The sequence below is a fragment of the Alosa sapidissima genome, chromosome 8 (assembly GCF_018492685.1).
Source record: "Alosa sapidissima isolate fAloSap1 chromosome 8, fAloSap1.pri, whole genome shotgun sequence".
Classification (NCBI taxonomy): Eukaryota; Metazoa; Chordata; class Actinopteri; order Clupeiformes; family Clupeidae; genus Alosa; species Alosa sapidissima.
The window spans coordinates 11,356,382-11,373,195 of NC_055964.1; the positions used below are offsets into that span (position 1 = coordinate 11,356,382).

The window sequence follows — 16,814 nt, forward strand, 5'->3', positions numbered from 1 at the left end:
ATCAAAAGATCATTGTCTGTTTTGTATCGTCTCAAGCAGGCAGAAGGATGAAAGTGACATCACTTAGATTCTGTACAACTTTGGCAATAAAATACTACTCTGAGCTGTAGGCCACAGAGTTAATGCTTTTCCCATACATAGAAAATAATAATAATAATTTTAAAACTATCATCTTGAATCTTCATAAAATGAAGGTCCCTAACATGATTGCTTACAGCCATCAAGAACCAAGCCACAGGGCATTACATCCTCAACGGTAAAGGCGAGGAGGCAAGATCACGGACGTTCATTGATCTCGGCGTGGAATGGAACTACCTCATCGAGGAGGACGTGGAGACGCTGCACACTGAGGGACCTCTGCACGATGCTGTGGTCGTCCTGGTAACAACTTTTCAATTAGGCTTTGAAGAGGGGTGAGGAGGGCATTGTACCACTGTTCCAAAAGAAAGAGTTGCTAACCAACACCCGTCAACACCTACTGTACCATTTAGTTTTTTTTCTTTTTTTTTTCGTAAAGATATCACTGGAAAGTAAAGCCTTACTGTATGTATTGTGCAGAACATATCATGCCAACAATCAGAGGAACCTGACTGATAGATTTCATATATCTACTTCAATCTTGTCAGAATGGTCATAGGTACACATTTGTTCTCTCTGCCCCACGATATCTCAAGCCACCATAATCATAACACTGGAAACTGGTAGAAGAGTAGGGAGAAAAAAGTCATTAAGACATTTGACTCTTCTGTGAAATGCCCCTGACTAGCGTCTGACAGATGATTTCAGACATAAAATGAAGCAAAGACACAGAAAACAAATGGCTGCAGGAAAAAAAATGGAAGACAAACCCTGGATGGAGGTTGACTGTGAGGTTTCACAGTTTGAAATGGTCTTGCATTTCAAGGTGTGCTCCATTCAAGGTGTGCTAGATTCAACTGAATGATGAAAGAAGACTATTTAACATAGTCTTCTTTGTTATGACGAAGACACATTAACACAAGGGGACACATGCATATATCCTGTTTAGTATAGTGTTTTTCTTCATTTCATAGAAATAGTCAATTTTTATCATTGTTGCAACTTGAATAAATTATAGTCAACTGAAGTACCAGAGTATGTGGGCGTGTGGGCACTAAAAGGAGAACTGCAATGTCCAGGTGCCTTCTGCTCTGTGACATACTGTATAGCTCCACTAATGGATTTTCAATCATCATGACAGTCAAGATGGGTAGCTTGGATTTTACCACTGCTTGTTTGGAAATGACAAATAAAAATGAAAACACAAATGAAAGATTTGGGAAGACTAAATGCAAGTCATGACACTGACACGTGGCAAAATATACTGTACAGCATTACATTTACATTACATTACATTACATTTGGCTGACGCTTTTTAACCAAAGCGACTAACAACATGGTAAACAGTAAGTTTTTTGAACAATTCTCACAATTTTAGGACAGTTTAAAAAAAACATTAGAGTACAGTAAGAATAAGTGCGTCGGTGAGTGCTGTTTTTAACAGTTACTTGTCAGTTTAAAACGGCTGGTGAGTGCTAGGATCAGTAAGACTTGTTGTAAGTGTTGCTATGAGAGTAGATGTTCTCTAAAGAGCTGGGTCTTCAGGAGTTTTTTGAAAGTGGAAAAGGATGTCCCTGCCCTTGTGGGAACTGGCAGTGTGTTCCACCAACGAGGAACAACAGATGAGAAAAGTTTGGTTTGGCTTGAGCGTACCGGTGGTAGAGCTAGACTACTCTAAGCAGCCTAATTTACATCTGGGTTGTTATACAACATGTGCTATAATACAATATACACTATACACATATAAATGGATGTTTTTTTTATGTTTCATTTGGCCTTCAACACTTAGCTTTGACTGGCATGAAATGAAAGGGGATTAACGCTCACGTAGGGGCCAAATAAGCACAGGAGAGGCTACCCTGGGCACACAACTGAAGCGCAGTGTTTGCTGCAATATTTAGCTTCCACTATAATCGATGGAACTGGCTACACCAGACGTGATAGAGTTACGTTAAAAAAAACATTAGACCTTCTAGTTTTCTAAAACTATTATTACACTCGGACCCGGTGTAGCGCGGGCGTTGGACTGGAAGGTGGTAAAATAGGTTGAAGTAAATGGAGTAAAAACACACAACCTTAATTGACCTGCTCAAGTATTATGGAGGAAAAGACATTCAGATTAAATTATGCACTGCTTTAAAGAAATGTCTTTGTACAATTTGAGTACACTGCTATGTCCACTGCTAGTTGTTTTTAAATGCTGTTTTTAAATGCTAGTTGTTTACTGGAAGAAAACTATTGTTGTTTTGAACAGCAGTGAGACATTTTTCTGTGAACTGAATGAAGTGTTTTGTGTAATTAGGTTAAAGAAAAAGTAAATGTTTCACACTCCATATTATATATTACATTACCTTAATACATTTTAACTGCACAAACATAGTGTTGAGCCATGACACATATTGATCATCAGTTAGCAATGACACATTGAAAATTCGTTATGGTGGCTCAGAGAGCTGTACACTTTGACCATTGATATCCACTCTCACAGACACTCACTTGTCAGTTTGCTAATAAACTTAAGTCAATCTATGCCTCAGTGGACACCTTTCAATTTACAGTAAATATAGACCTCCATGGATCACTGACTTAATGCAATGGGTGCAATATAACTGAGGGGAATAAAGACAATTGATTTGTTTTAATTGTGTGAACTTAATTTGTAAAGACCCTTTGAACCTGAAGTACAGTTTAAGTGTGACATCAGGCACAACATTCTTATAAAAATATGACTGGAATTCTCTATTAATCTTAACTTTTTCATCTAGTATGCATGTAGTTGACTGTCAGCACTTAATGGTTAACAGTTTTTCAGTTTCGCGGCTCACTTTACGAACGACAACCGGTTTAATGATATATATATATTTCATCCATTGTGCATGAATATATTTCCTTGATTAAAGGCTGTGGTTTTGTTATCTTATTTTTGTTAGATTATCCCCAAGGACAATGAGACCCGATCTACACTGATGTACAAATACATTATCCATGAGGATTCGGTGCCAGTCAACAACAACAATGTCATTCAGGAGGACACATACGAGTGGGCCCTAAAGAGCTGGTCCCAGTGCTCGCGCCCCTGTGCAGGAGGTGTGCTACCTTTCGTTCACTTCTATCTAGCTGGCCATCTAAGTTTTCCCTCAGAGGAAGATGTTAGATCATCCAACAGTTGGCCATTTAGCTGTTCATTCAAATGAAAAGTTCATTAGACCATCCAGCTGTTGACCATAGCTGTTCATTTAGATGAAAACATTATTTTATCATCCAACAGTTAGCTGTTCATTCAGATGAAGAGTTCAAATCCAAAAAGTTGGCCATTTAGCTGTTGATGTGCATGCTGTATCAAAGACATCACACACAAAAAAAAAAAAATGCTTCATTTGTGTGCACGTTTCAGGTTTCCAATATACCAAATATGGCTGCCGGAAAAAAGGCGATAACAAGATGGTTCACCGCAGCTACTGTGATGTCAGCAAGAAGCCCAAGCCAATCAGGAGGATGTGCAACCTTCAAGACTGCACACAGCCTCAGTGAGTACAGGCTCTCTTTTGAATACATATCACAAACAATACCTTTATTTCACTTTAATGGTTACAGTATAACACTAGTTTTCTCTCTGTCCCTTTGCTCTTTCTCTCTCTCTCATTTACTCTCTTTCCTCAAAGGTCAATAGAACAGTAGAGCCATAGATGTGAAAATGCACTTTTTCCACCACATGAAAAAGCACTTGCCTTAACGATGTGTGCGCTTAGACTCTTATTAGTGTTTCGACTCACAGAACTCTTCTCTGCTGGGTGGATGAGTCATTGGGGATTAGTCTCACAGCACGTCCATTTTCTCAGAGGTGATAATAGAACATTAGGCTAGCGGGCAACGTTTTCTTAGAATACATCGCATGAATAATCCACATTCACTAATTTGTGGTTTTGATGTTCTCACTTTTTCTCTGTTTGTGTGAGTGTGAGCATATGCCTGTGTCCCTCAGTGTGAACTTTTTTATGTTTTTAACACCGAAAAAAGGGGCCATAGTGAGTGTAATCAGTGTTGTGGCTGGATACTATGAAACATTTTCATGGACAGTTAACTCATTGAATGCCAAGCTGTTTTCGGAAGCTTTGTCCTAAAGTGCCAGCAATCTAGAGCAGAGGTTCCCAAACTGTGAGGCGCGCCTCCCCTGGGGGGCGCCAAATAATTTGAGGGGAGGCGCGGAAGGTTGATTCAAAAAAGAAGGAAAAACGTTTATTTCCTGTTAGAACTATCTATGTTTTTTTTTTCAATGATTATGTAATTGTCAACATTATAAAATCGAAATAAATCATAGAAGAGATTTATACTAAATCTTTGGTATACATCTAGTGGAAAGTATTATTGATCCCTATCCTGAGTGAGAATGTATTGTGCCAAACTTCATAACGTAATTTAGCAACAGTGCCGCCAGCCGAGCTAGCTGCAAGTTACCAGTGAACGGTAACTTGCAGCTTGGAGCTTGAGCTCCAAGCGGATTTGTACGCAGCCTTACAACATTGTTTACAGCTCTTCGAGTCACGGTAAAATGTATTTTTTGGTACATAGCTAATTTAGATACACTTATGGTGTGGGTGCTTGCGTTTCTTTAGGAATCGGACAGCTTGGTTTGTATAGAAATGAATAAGTGACACATCACATACACGTAAGAGGTTGGACATAGGCTAGGCCCATAGACATAATATACATAGACGCCGCATCGACCGCTACTCCTTACTAGCGCTGACGAGATTTGGAGCCGCCATCTTGGACCGGTCATCCACTCCACTCAGTGTAATCTGTTTGGTGGTGAGATGAGCTGTCAGCGCACTTAATTAATCATATCTCACTGAATACCGAACAGATTCTCACGCGGTTTTTTTTGCTGCAAAGGTCATACATGTAGCTATGATACAGGACACATGATTTAGCGTATTTTAATATTCATAGTGGGTTTTAACAGTAATAGAATATTCTGATATATGATATAAAGTGACCTGACGTCCGATATCAAAACTGGGAACATAATCCATGTTTGACAGCATAGACAAAACTAGTTTGATACAAGTTTAATGAGTTAAATATAGTTCACAGTTGACAGAAAAGTTCCATCAACAGCATTATTCACAGTCCACAGAAAGGTTCCATAAACATTTAAGTGAGATCAGTGCCATTCAGACATCTGAGGGGTATTCCAAGTAGGCCTATGTGGTTTAGTGACAAACTTGGGTAAATTGACTCAGAATCAGTTGTAAACCTCCCAGTAGAAAAGCAGTATGATACAGGAAACATGGTTGTGTGTATTTTAATATTCATAGTGGGCTTAACAGTAATAGAATATTCTGATATATGATATATTATAAAGTGATGACATCCAATATAAAAACTGGGAACATAACTAATCCACGTTTGACAGCATAGACAAAAACTGGTTTGATACAAGTTTTAATGAGTTAAATTTACAGAAAAAAAATCCATTAACATTTTCAGTTCAGTGCCATCAAAAATAAAGTGATGAACAGACATTGGTGTGGCATAAAGGAAATGGAGTAACTGGGTTCAATATCAACAGCATTTGTTAGACAAGTTCCATAAATATTGTAAAGTGCAAGTTTGTAGGTTTGTTTCTGATCCTTAAAAAACAGACATTGGTTTGGCATAGTAAGTGTAACAGTTCATCAATTCAAGACAAAAAGGTGACTTGTCACTTGTACAGTGTCAATGGGTTCATCAACAGCATCTGTTATTTACAGTTCACAGAAAGGTTCCAGCCCCAATGAAGAGATTAAATAAAAAGGAATTAAGAAACATTTTAGAAACTGCTAAGATCAACCCGTTCATTGCAATCAGTAAAGAATCAGGGAGTGTCTTCACAGGCTCAGTGAGACAGAGTTACCGTCATGCAGTTGGTTCTATGATTTCGACAACTGGTGCATGTCATTTTGTATGTTCCCACCTTGCTAAAATTGCTTGGGTACACTTTGGCTGAGAACAGAAGTGCTTCAGACAGCAGGTGGGCAAATAAGATGGCATAGTAAACTGGGTAAACTCCATAAAAGAGGACTGAGTCAACCAGACGATGGGAAAATGGGACACAGAGTGGCGAATGCAGGTGATGAAGGTGGAGCTCATAAATCAAAAATTCAGTCACAGTGTAGCAGATGCCCTGCAGTACTGCAATGAAGAGCTGCACCTTCCTCAGTTCCAGGGGTGTGAGGAGACCGTTCAGTTCATTCACAGTCTTCTTGAACAAGGCAGTTGTTCTGGAGAGATATAAATGAATTAAAAGGAATTTGAGAGGCATCTTATTCTTGTTAGGGTAAATGACATGTGAATAATAGTGTTGGGCAAGCTACTTCGAAATTTTAGTGAGCTAAACTATCAGTTACTCTGCCATGAATAAAACACTACACAAAACTACCACCCAGGCAAATGTATTAGTAGCCTAACACAAACACAGCAGTAGGCTAGTTCACTACATAGGAAGCTACTTTAAATTGTGCTAATTTCACATGACAAGAAAAGTGTAGCTTGTCTGGCTAAGCTACTTGATAAATAAAGAAGTTGAGCTATTGAAAAGTTACTTTATTCAGGAAATAGTGAGGCTACCACCAACACACTTAGGCTACAAGTAGCAGCTAGCGATTGCCCAATAGGCTAGTCTGTGCCACTTGTGTAAAATTCGCCGGCCAAATCTAGTACGATTTATTTCTACAATAGCCTTCTTGTGTCATTGATGGAGTTTGGGAACCCATGATCTAGACCATTGTTGGTGATTTTTGTACAGCCACAGCATATTCTGTGTTATAGCTATGAACACATACAATGGCTCGTTTAAAAGGTGAGACTTTAAGCTCTCAGTGGGTGCAAACCGTGTATTTCTACACGCCTAAATCAATATTTGCCAGGGGTGTGAATCATTTTGTTCTTACCTGTATCAAAGAATCTGCTACATGATGGTGCTAACCACATCAGGTGGAACTGGTTGAACTCTTAAATGGACTGTGTCATGGCATACGTATGGTGTTTTTAAAAGGAAGTTCCTGAAAACGAATGAACCATGAATGACCCGTGAGCCGCCTCACCATAAAGAAAAAATTCATGTTACAAATAATTTTTCCTTGAAAGATGTCTATGGAAATGGTGTGCCAATGGGAAGCCTCAGAACCATCTGTCATGCTCTGAATGTTTTACAGCTAAGCATCCTGCTGTGATCGATTTAATTGTACTTGCAATTGCAGGCACACACCTACCACACACACACACACACAAAATAATAATCCCTGGAGGCCCACCATGTGTTGGTTGATTTAAATAATTATTCACCCTGCATGACGAACAGTGCTGAGCTTTCTACAGGAGCGCTGTCACAGTGCAAGGTTTCATGACAGGAATAAAACATTACCTTTACAGTACAGTAGGTTTACCCTGTGTGCGACTGTGAGGAATAACTCAGGTCTCTTAACCACACAACTGTGTCCAGTGTGTACTCTATAACATATTGCTGTTGTTCAGCTCACGTCCTGGCTCAGTTGGGGTCAGGCCAGGTGCTTAGGTCAGGTGGAGTTCTCGTTGCTCTGCTCTTCAGATCGTTTCTAAATAGATTGAATGCCTGTTCAGCTCGGCACTTCGGGGCTCCCACAAGATAAATTAAGCTTATGTAGACATTTGAGAGGGGTGAAAATTCTGTAATTTTTTTATCTGTAATTTTTTTCTCAACAGATAAAAGCAAATAGAAAGCAGGGAAAGCATCAGTGGTGAGGAAGACGCCTCCTTATTGAATGGCAATGGCCGACATTATTTTTTGGCTATGTGAACAGATTCAGACTAACAATAGAGCTCTACAAAGAGAAGAATGCAGGTCTATTAATCTGCCTTCTGTTACATTCTGCCTTTGGGTCACTGGTAATTGGAACAGCACAGAAAATATGCCCAGCATTTTAAAAGTCCCTTGATGAGATGTACAGTATATTCTTATATTTGATAGATAGATAGATACTTTATTGATCCCCAAGGGAAAATTCAAGGTCCCAGTAGCTTAAGACACCACACACAACTACATAAACATGATGATAAAAGAGAAAATGAACAGTAAAAGATACTAAAGATACTAAAACTAGGATCCACATGAATGTACTAAGGATAAGCATGAGGCGCTTGCAGTGACGGGGCAGGGACTGACCCTGTGATTCAGTAATTCTGTATTCTGTCTGCAGCCCAGAGCTCTGGCCTTTAATCTTCATTATCCTTTTATTTTCCTTTTCTTTCTCTTTTTTTCTTCCTGCAGATGGATTGCAGAGGACTGGGAGCACTGCACCAAAACCTGCGGCAGCCTGGGCTACCAGATCCGCACGGTCCGCTGCGTGCAGTTCCTCCATGAGGGCACCAACCGCTCCGTCCACAGCAAGTACTGCAGCGGGGAGAAGCCGGAGAGCCGCAGGCCCTGCAACAGAGTGCCCTGTGTGGCCCCGTGGAGGACAGGACCCTGGTCCGAGGTAAACCCACCGGAGGGGGAGCAGCGGCAGTAACGTCACTGACTGACAATTGGTCGACCCGGGTTTGATTGCCGCTGTTGATAGTCTGTGTCACTTTGGATAAAAGTGTCTGCTAAATATCAGTCAACTGTAACTTTAATAGTAAGCCTTGGGCCACTTCAAAAGACTGAACCAACAAAAGGACCAGAGCACACAAATAGTTGAACTGAGCTTTAATGGTGCTGGTGACTTAACGTTTCAATACGGACAGTGTCTTCATCAGAGTCAAACTGTGATGAAGACACTGTCCACGCTGAAGCGTTAATCGTCAATTCACCGGCTCAGGATTTGGTGCTGACTGATGCTGAAAACATGCTCTCGATCTGGTAAGGAGTCACTGATTCATGGGTTTGTGGTGTGTGGAGCAGACCTGATGATGCATGCAGTCTAAACGTGTTGTTCGCTATCAATAAAAATGTCAGTAAATGCAGTGTGTGCGGTAGTCCGGCTTGATATTCATTCATATGTCCCTGCTTCCATCAGCCAGCACCTGATTAGTGGCTGTGTTTACACAAATTCAAAAGATTTTGAAGCCTGAATAAAATAAGCATGGTGTGCAAGTCTTCACAGATTTTGGTTTCATTTATTGTTTATCCTGAACACTTCTGTTGTTTTGTGTATTATCATATTCATATCCTGACAATCTCCATCTCTTTTTTACATTAGGATTTAAAAGGCCTTTTGGCTGCTTGTGTACAGTATGTGTCTAGACTGATACATGTTTATGTGAGTAGGTTTGCCTACTTTTCATTCTGATGAGCACTGACATTAAAGTATGGAGGGGATTTATAACGAGCAAGGACAATAAATATGCTGAAGATAGTAGGAGAATATCAGAATCCTTCAACGCTGATGTGTTTTTCAGTCAGTGTGCAGCTAACAACAGCTGGTGTGTTTGTTGTTCAGGCCTAATTAGTACCTTGGTTCACAGGTTCTTCCTTTTTAATGACCTGCTGGTGTAGCCTTAGCCAGTGTATCAATGTTTTGAAGAAATGTGGGAAATCACACCGGTCTCAGTGTATATTTTAGGTGCCTTAAATGATCTACGTTCCCTAAAAACAGTTGGCGTAGTGAGATGCAACATGTTTGTCATTATAATGAGGCTGGGGGAGGGGCATTCAGGTTTCAACAGTTCTACTTGCTCTGTGGACACCACCTATGTCATGCTAATGTCGCCCTTGTTAATGTTGTTGTTGTCTTGTGTTGTTTGTATGAATCTTAAGTCACCCTGTATGTGTCTTTTCCCCTGCAGTGTTCAGTGACCTGTGGGGAAGGGGTATCACGGCGACTGGTGACGTGTCGCATCGGTGACCAGTGCGGTGGGGAGAGGCCTGAGACGATTCGGACGTGCAGACCAGGGCCCTGTCAAGGTGCGTCGTACAAACAGCCACACGTAAACATCACAATCACCAGGACATCATAAGACACTCAATTGTCCAACCTGTAGATGCTCCTATTTGTGTGATTTTCTTTCTCTGCAACTCAAAGCTTTTGATTTTCCATTTACCAACTCCTGTAAAAAGGTACAATGGTAGCCAGCTAGTACTGAACAATGGCTGTACAACATGTACATTTAGAAAACCTCCCTCCCAATGCACAGCCTGTAGCAGGGAAACCCCTGCATTCTGGTGTAACTATTTAAAGCATTTGGAGATGTGTCCGAATTGTGTATTTGTAGACAGTGGTATCTGAAACGGAACTCTTTTGTTCAGCTTTACTCCACTTAGACATGCAGCTCTGGTCTTGGCCAGTCTAGTCAGGATACACTGTATACTGTATAGAACACTTCAAAGGCAAAATGCAACACAACGTTTGTACACATGGTTTTTAGGGCGCTTTCAAACCTGGCTCTTAGTTGTTATGGCGTTATGTCTTGGGCAGAACTTGGACTGTTTTACTTTGTCCTCCTTGTGCTTCAAAGTTTCAAAATGTCTTTGTCATGCTGTTTTTAAAAGTGGTCCAGAATGTTTTACATTTCTTTCTGGAGGCTGTTCTTTATACCCATTCTCAGAGTGGCATGAAGATGTGAGATTGTGGTTGCTCCATTATTTCATATTTTTTCCCCAACAGTACAAGTTGAAATAGCTTAAATAATTAATCTAAGCCCTATGACTCAATTGGTGCATCAAACTTTTATAATATCATATTTATTTTACTTTACATAATTCTTTAAATGTGGAACATTAACAGTGCAGTTAGGAAGTTAGAATTTTTTTCTACCAAGAAATATCTTCCTTATACCTCTTATTTTGCATGTGATGCATAAAGATACCTCACTGCCAAGTTGCCATATCAGTTAGAGCACTCTCCAAAACACTCTAAAACATTCCACATACTCGACGCACCCGACCGGTAGCGCGACAATGTGACGTCACAGAAGCGCCATAACCATTTATACTCGCGCTGTGTCGCTGTTACTACGTTACACAGCAGAAGAAGCTGCATTAAGAAACACTAGTAGCAGAGAATGAAAACGGGCTCTGCTATTATCTAGCCTCTGTGATGGTACTTCACTTCATAATGATGGTGGTACTTCATAATGATCTGTGATACTACTTCACTTCATAATGATGGTGGTACAACTACCACCATCATTATCATCTAGTTTCCAAGGTGTGCGCACAGGTAGATAGATAGATGGATATATACTGTCTTTTTTAACACATCAGGGCTATGCTTTCCTTTTATCCTGCTCTTTGATTTTAGTTGCTCAACCACTGACTTTAGATATTAAACTGGTCTGTCATCTGACTTTGATTTTCTATCCCTAAAAGACGCTCTCCTTAAAGCAGCACTATGGAGTTGTAGTGTAATGGAGTGTAAAACTAGCGAGCTAGCTGCCTTGTAAACACCTCTGAGCCCTATTGGCATGTGTTCCTACCTAGAACACAGAACTGTATACTGTTTTATTCTGAATGGCTATTGGGAACATGCTGGGATCAACATGGGTGTTTATCTGCCTTCCCATTGAAATTAATTTGAAGATGATAGTATATAGTGGCACATTGTTGCATGGTATTGTGTTAAGACGAGCATGCCCTTACTTCCCTTACCTTGCAGCTGTGAAAGCTATTACAGTTAAGTATCCATTGGAGTGCTTAGCCTCTACCCCACACTAGCCTCACTAGATTACATTGAATGGAATCCTTTTTGCCTGAAGCCCTTTGTGTGCTTGAACCTGAGGAATAAAAGCATCTAGAGTACAACTTCTGTCCTGCAGACCCTCCCTCTGACCCTTCCATTTAGAGTTGTATTAATTGGAAATATAGGGCGCACTCTCACCCCTACCTCTCACACATACCATTTGTTCTTTGTGGACACAATAATGCACAGTAAATTAATTAATTTTAGCCCCTCCAGCTGAGAGAAGAATTAAATGTTTTTTATGTATATATTTATTTATTTTTCGGGGGCGAGTGGAGTGATCAACCACTCTCCAGAGAGTGCTTCATGTGCGTCTGTTTTTCATCAGCAAACTTTAAAGACCCCAGGGGCCCTGCCAGGGAACAAATGGTGCATAAGCCTAATGGAATAAAGTTATTACGATGGAAATTAATTAAGAGGCCTCCGCGACCCATCATGTAGTGTGGGATGGTATGGGGGTAGTGGAGAAAAGCGAGCCCCATGATTGCCTCTGTAGGCAGTATGTCATTTAATTGGATCAGGAGCCACAGGAAGGCCTTTGTTTCTCTCAAAGCTGTTTTTTTATTTCACTAGAGACGCTTTTGTTTATCTCCACCACCTGTGTACACAGACAAAAACCGTTATGTTTAGATTTGGTTTGGCCACATTAGTTGTCCACAAATACAGATCTCGTTCAGCAGAGTTAGACAAAGAGAAAGTTATTATTTATACTGGAATTAGCATGCAATGTCAAAATAACATACAGTAGAGTGATGTGATTTTTTTGTCTTGTTTGTTTTATCAGTGTGGATATGTTGCTCCTGGATAAACTGACTGGAAGAAAAATAATTTTTAGTTAGTACTATCATTATAGTGCATATTATCCATAAAGAATACCCAACACCCAAGTTGCCTTATCAATTAAATGCACACTCAAACATGCATTATTAGAAGGCCAGGTACATGGCTGTCCTTTCATACTATGGTTTTGTATCCCCGATGTGGATTTGTCACACCATGTCTGTAGGAGCTCAGTGTCAGTCAGTGACAAAACAATGACAAACACAATGACAAAAATAGTTAAACAATCAGCTGGCAACAGTGATTAATTTAGCATCAAAGGAAATTTCTGTGTTGGAGTCACATCACTACCATGAACAGAAGCAAGGAATGATGACAATTATGTACGTTCATGTTTCAGCATGAGGAAGAGTGAGAGTGAGATTAGTGTGACTAACACTAATCTTTTCACCCAACTGGTCCGGCAGGGCATGAGAAATGGAATGTGCAGATAACTGATATTTTCCAGGTTGACACCAATTGATTAATTTTTATTTGGCAAACATCCTACACCCCATATGCTCCAACCTCGACTATACTGTACTATCAACCCTGCAACGGTCATTTTGGCCAGTAATCCCTGCTGTTCCCACCAGCTGTTACTAAACATAATATGATGTGTCTGTCTCTGTTAACGAGAGAGAGAGCAGCTGAGAGTCTTCCTGTGTTCCTGTGTGCAGATGAGCTGTGTGCCGGGGATAAGTCCATCTTCTGCCAGATGGAGGTCCTGGCCCGCTACTGCTCCATCCCCGGCTACAACAAGCTGTGTTGCGAGTCCTGCAGCAAGCGGAGCGGCACGCTGGCGCCACTGCTGTCCGAGGGGGAGGAAGAGGTGCGCTTCGGCTCGGCCTCCCAGCTCCTGGAGACGCTGTCGGCCAACGGGAGCCTCGCGGGCCTCGCCGGTCTCCCTGGTCCTCCGCCGCGTCAGACCTCTTCCACCTCCTCCAGGGGGACCAACGCGGGCGGACGCTCTTCCCCGAGAACGGGCCCGACGCCCCCACCGCAGCGAAGAGGCGGCGGCGGAGGCTCCGAGGGCAGCAAGGCCACCCGGCAGACGGCACCTCACACCAGCAAGAGCCAGGCCGCCCCGCCCAACACGCACGGCGCCGGGAAGCGAGGAGGCGGCGGCGGCGGCGGTGACAATGCCAGGAGGTCGGACAGCCCCAGCACGGACATTCGGCGGCTCCCGGCGTTCAGCGAAGTGCAGCGGTGAAGCTGGGTGGCCAGCCTCTCCTGAACTCTTTCTTTTGAGTAGATGTACAGCATTTGTTTTTAACTGCACAAGGCCCTCGCAAGAGATTAGGATTGATCGAGAGTAGGAGAGAGAGAGAGAGAGAGAGAGTGAGAGAGAGAGAGAGAGAGAGAGAGAGCGAGAGAGAGAGAGAAAAGTGCTGGTTCACTTTCAGATCATAGACCCCAATCCCATACACACGCAGTGCCCCAAACTAAACCCCCCTCGCAGAAATGGTCTAAACATGAGTCATTTTCTCTGCAACATGAGACAGGCGTGGCAAAAAAAATCTGGAGTGTCCGTTTACCAATTGCTTGGTCATCTTGGGCTTGCACATCGGCTTCACTTACTCAGTAGGAAAATGGCTCTGGTTGTTTAGAATATGAGACTTAAGTTACTTTTGTGTTTACTGGCGCTCACCTATGTTATTGACAGATTTAGATATTTATAAACATTTCCTGTAAATACTATATATGTAAAATGTCAGTATTATTTTAAAGAAAAAAAAACTAAGCTGAGGATTTTATACTAAAAGCAGTCACGTATTTGGTGCTTTTTATACATATGTAAAACAGCTCTCTATGCAGACATTTTTAGCAAACACATTTTCAACTAAATCTGTCATGGTATTGGTCATTCCTGAAGTCAGATCTTAATTGAGCTGCAGAGAGTACCTCTTGAATGATGTGTACCTCAGTTCATTCAGAACACCTAAGCCCCACAGTGTTAAATAAAACACACACACGCATGTGCACACACACACACACACACACACACGCACATATAATAACACACACACACACACATACACATGTGGAAAAGTACATGTGGATGTGTTTGGCACAAGTCATTGATGTGTCTAGAGTTTCATTAATTTTCTATACACTCTACACACACAGTTCTAATAGGTAGCCAACAGGCTATAAGCATCTGCAGAGATTACCTCTTGAATGAGCACCACAGACTTCCACTCGGTATCCTAAGCTCCACAGTATTCAATTTGATGTTCTGTTGGCGTGAACTGTAGAAATGCCTGGATTATATCATATTGTTTTGTCTCTCATGCAACATCTAGCCGGTACACTAATCAGCTGTTACCACAGCCTCTCTACTCTCCCATTCCCCTCTACTGGTGTACTGTATTGATTTTTTTTTAGTTTTTTTTAAGGAAACGTATTTCCAGTTGTATCAAGTGCTCAGTCAATGTCACACTTGAACCGTAAAACATTCAGGTTGGCACGTGAGTATATTAGATCATTCCGTGAAACAAATACAAAAGATGGACTTAACAAAAGACGTGAATGTTTAACATGGTTCACTGACCATCATGCTGGTTTTGTATTCCTTTTGAATAAGGCTAAGAAGGATATTTATTATTATTAACAAGGGTTATATCACAACCACAATGCATCTGACTGCAATAACAAGAAAACCATTTTGTTTTTCTATTTCAATGGAAGTTACCGTTCAGCCGTGCACACTCCAAGAGTGCGACTGTATAGCTCTTGTACATAGAGAACTTTAAGTATTTATTGAGGGTTGAAGTTCCTATTCTGTTCAATGTATGACAGCATCTGCCAAAAGCACACACAAAAAAAAAGGTCTGTGAAGAGCCTATACAGACAACATTTCTATTTCTCCTGAATGTCTACTCTTCATTTAAATTGGATGTGGTTCAAGCCAGAGAGTAATGATACGATGTAGTTATGATTGCATTTTTTTATTGTTGTTATTGTTGATATATTTTAGAAGCATTTAAGCAGTTTTAGAGCTTAGTTATACACAGGACACATACTCAGTACTTGAGATTTGATCACCTGAGAAAGCTGTTTCACCAGTTGTTTTTGTAGTCTTAGTCTCCCTGCAGAGCTGCAAATCAGTGGGTATTATCACTGGCATAGGACCCCAACAAGGCTGCTGTCTCACAGCTATTTAAAAATAGGAAAAAAAATGATGTTGTGTCAGAAACACAGACAGAGATATCCTGTCAAGTAGAAGGTAGACTATGTGTCCCCTTTGAACCCAAATGTCAGCATTATAAAAAGATAACCCCAGCAACAGGCAAGTCTAAAGGAGTAAAAATGCAAAATAGAGTATATAGATGGTGTGCTTAGGTGATATACAGTACATATGTAACAGTGTTGATGATACACAGTGCCTGCATTACAAATTGTTGTTCTATTGTTCTCATTTTACATACATGTTGTTGACTTGCTGCCTACAATGAATTGCTGCTAATATTATGCAAAGCTTTCAAAGTTCAAGAGGATGCTAGTATTTTAGGTGTTACATTGACAATCCCTGAGCCTCAGACAGATATGCTGTATAGGATATGTATTGTGCTGTATGTATCCCTGTACTATCCGTTGCGTTTAAGTATTAATGCTCTGACTAGAGTAATTGTCATTTCTAATTGCTTGCAGTTTTTTTTTTGTACTTTTTTTAGATTCAATTGAAGTGTACACTACTGATGCTGTTTGTTGTAATGGGGAGCACATAGCAATAAAGAATATACTAAACCTAATGTTGTTTCTCGCTGTGGTATATATTTTAATATACTATACCTAATATACTAAACCTAATGTTGTGTCTCGCTGTGGTATATATTTTAATATGCTATACCTAATATACTAAACCTAATGTTGTCTCGCTGTGGTATATATTTTAATATACTATACCTAATATTGTTTCTCGCTGTGGTATATATTTTAATATGCTATACCTAATATACTAAACCTAATGCTGTGCCTCGCTGTGGTATATATTTTAATATACTATACCTAATATACTAAACCTAATGTTGTGTCTCGCCATGTTGTGTCTCGCTGTGGTATATATTTTAATATACTATGCCTAATATACTAAACCTAATGTTGTGTCTCGCTGTGGTATATTTAAGCAATATAGCACGAGTGAGAGTGGGATTGGTCATGGATATTCCCACGGGTGTTGTTCGGCCGTAGCCACGAGGCCAGAGGTATATAGTAAAATTATATTTCAATATACTA

At 40.6% G+C, this 16,814-nt stretch overlaps 1 protein-coding gene across 1 annotated transcript in view; it reads left to right on the forward strand.

Moving 5' to 3' along the window:
• adamts3 (ADAM metallopeptidase with thrombospondin type 1 motif, 3) overlaps nucleotides 1-16,330 on the forward strand; it is a 79,658-nt gene extending 63,328 nt beyond the window's left edge. Inside the window, exons 17-22 of the mRNA XM_042101738.1 lie at nucleotides 218-381; nucleotides 3,009-3,165; nucleotides 3,473-3,605; nucleotides 8,366-8,573; nucleotides 9,865-9,982; nucleotides 13,256-16,330. Of these exons, the coding sequence (XP_041957672.1) occupies nucleotides 218-381; nucleotides 3,009-3,165; nucleotides 3,473-3,605; nucleotides 8,366-8,573; nucleotides 9,865-9,982; nucleotides 13,256-13,788 (1,313 nt within the window). The 3' untranslated portion in view covers nucleotides 13,789-16,330. The remainder of the gene's footprint in view (nucleotides 1-217; nucleotides 382-3,008; nucleotides 3,166-3,472; nucleotides 3,606-8,365; nucleotides 8,574-9,864; nucleotides 9,983-13,255) is intronic.
• The last annotated feature ends 484 nt before the right edge of the window (nucleotides 16,331-16,814 follow it).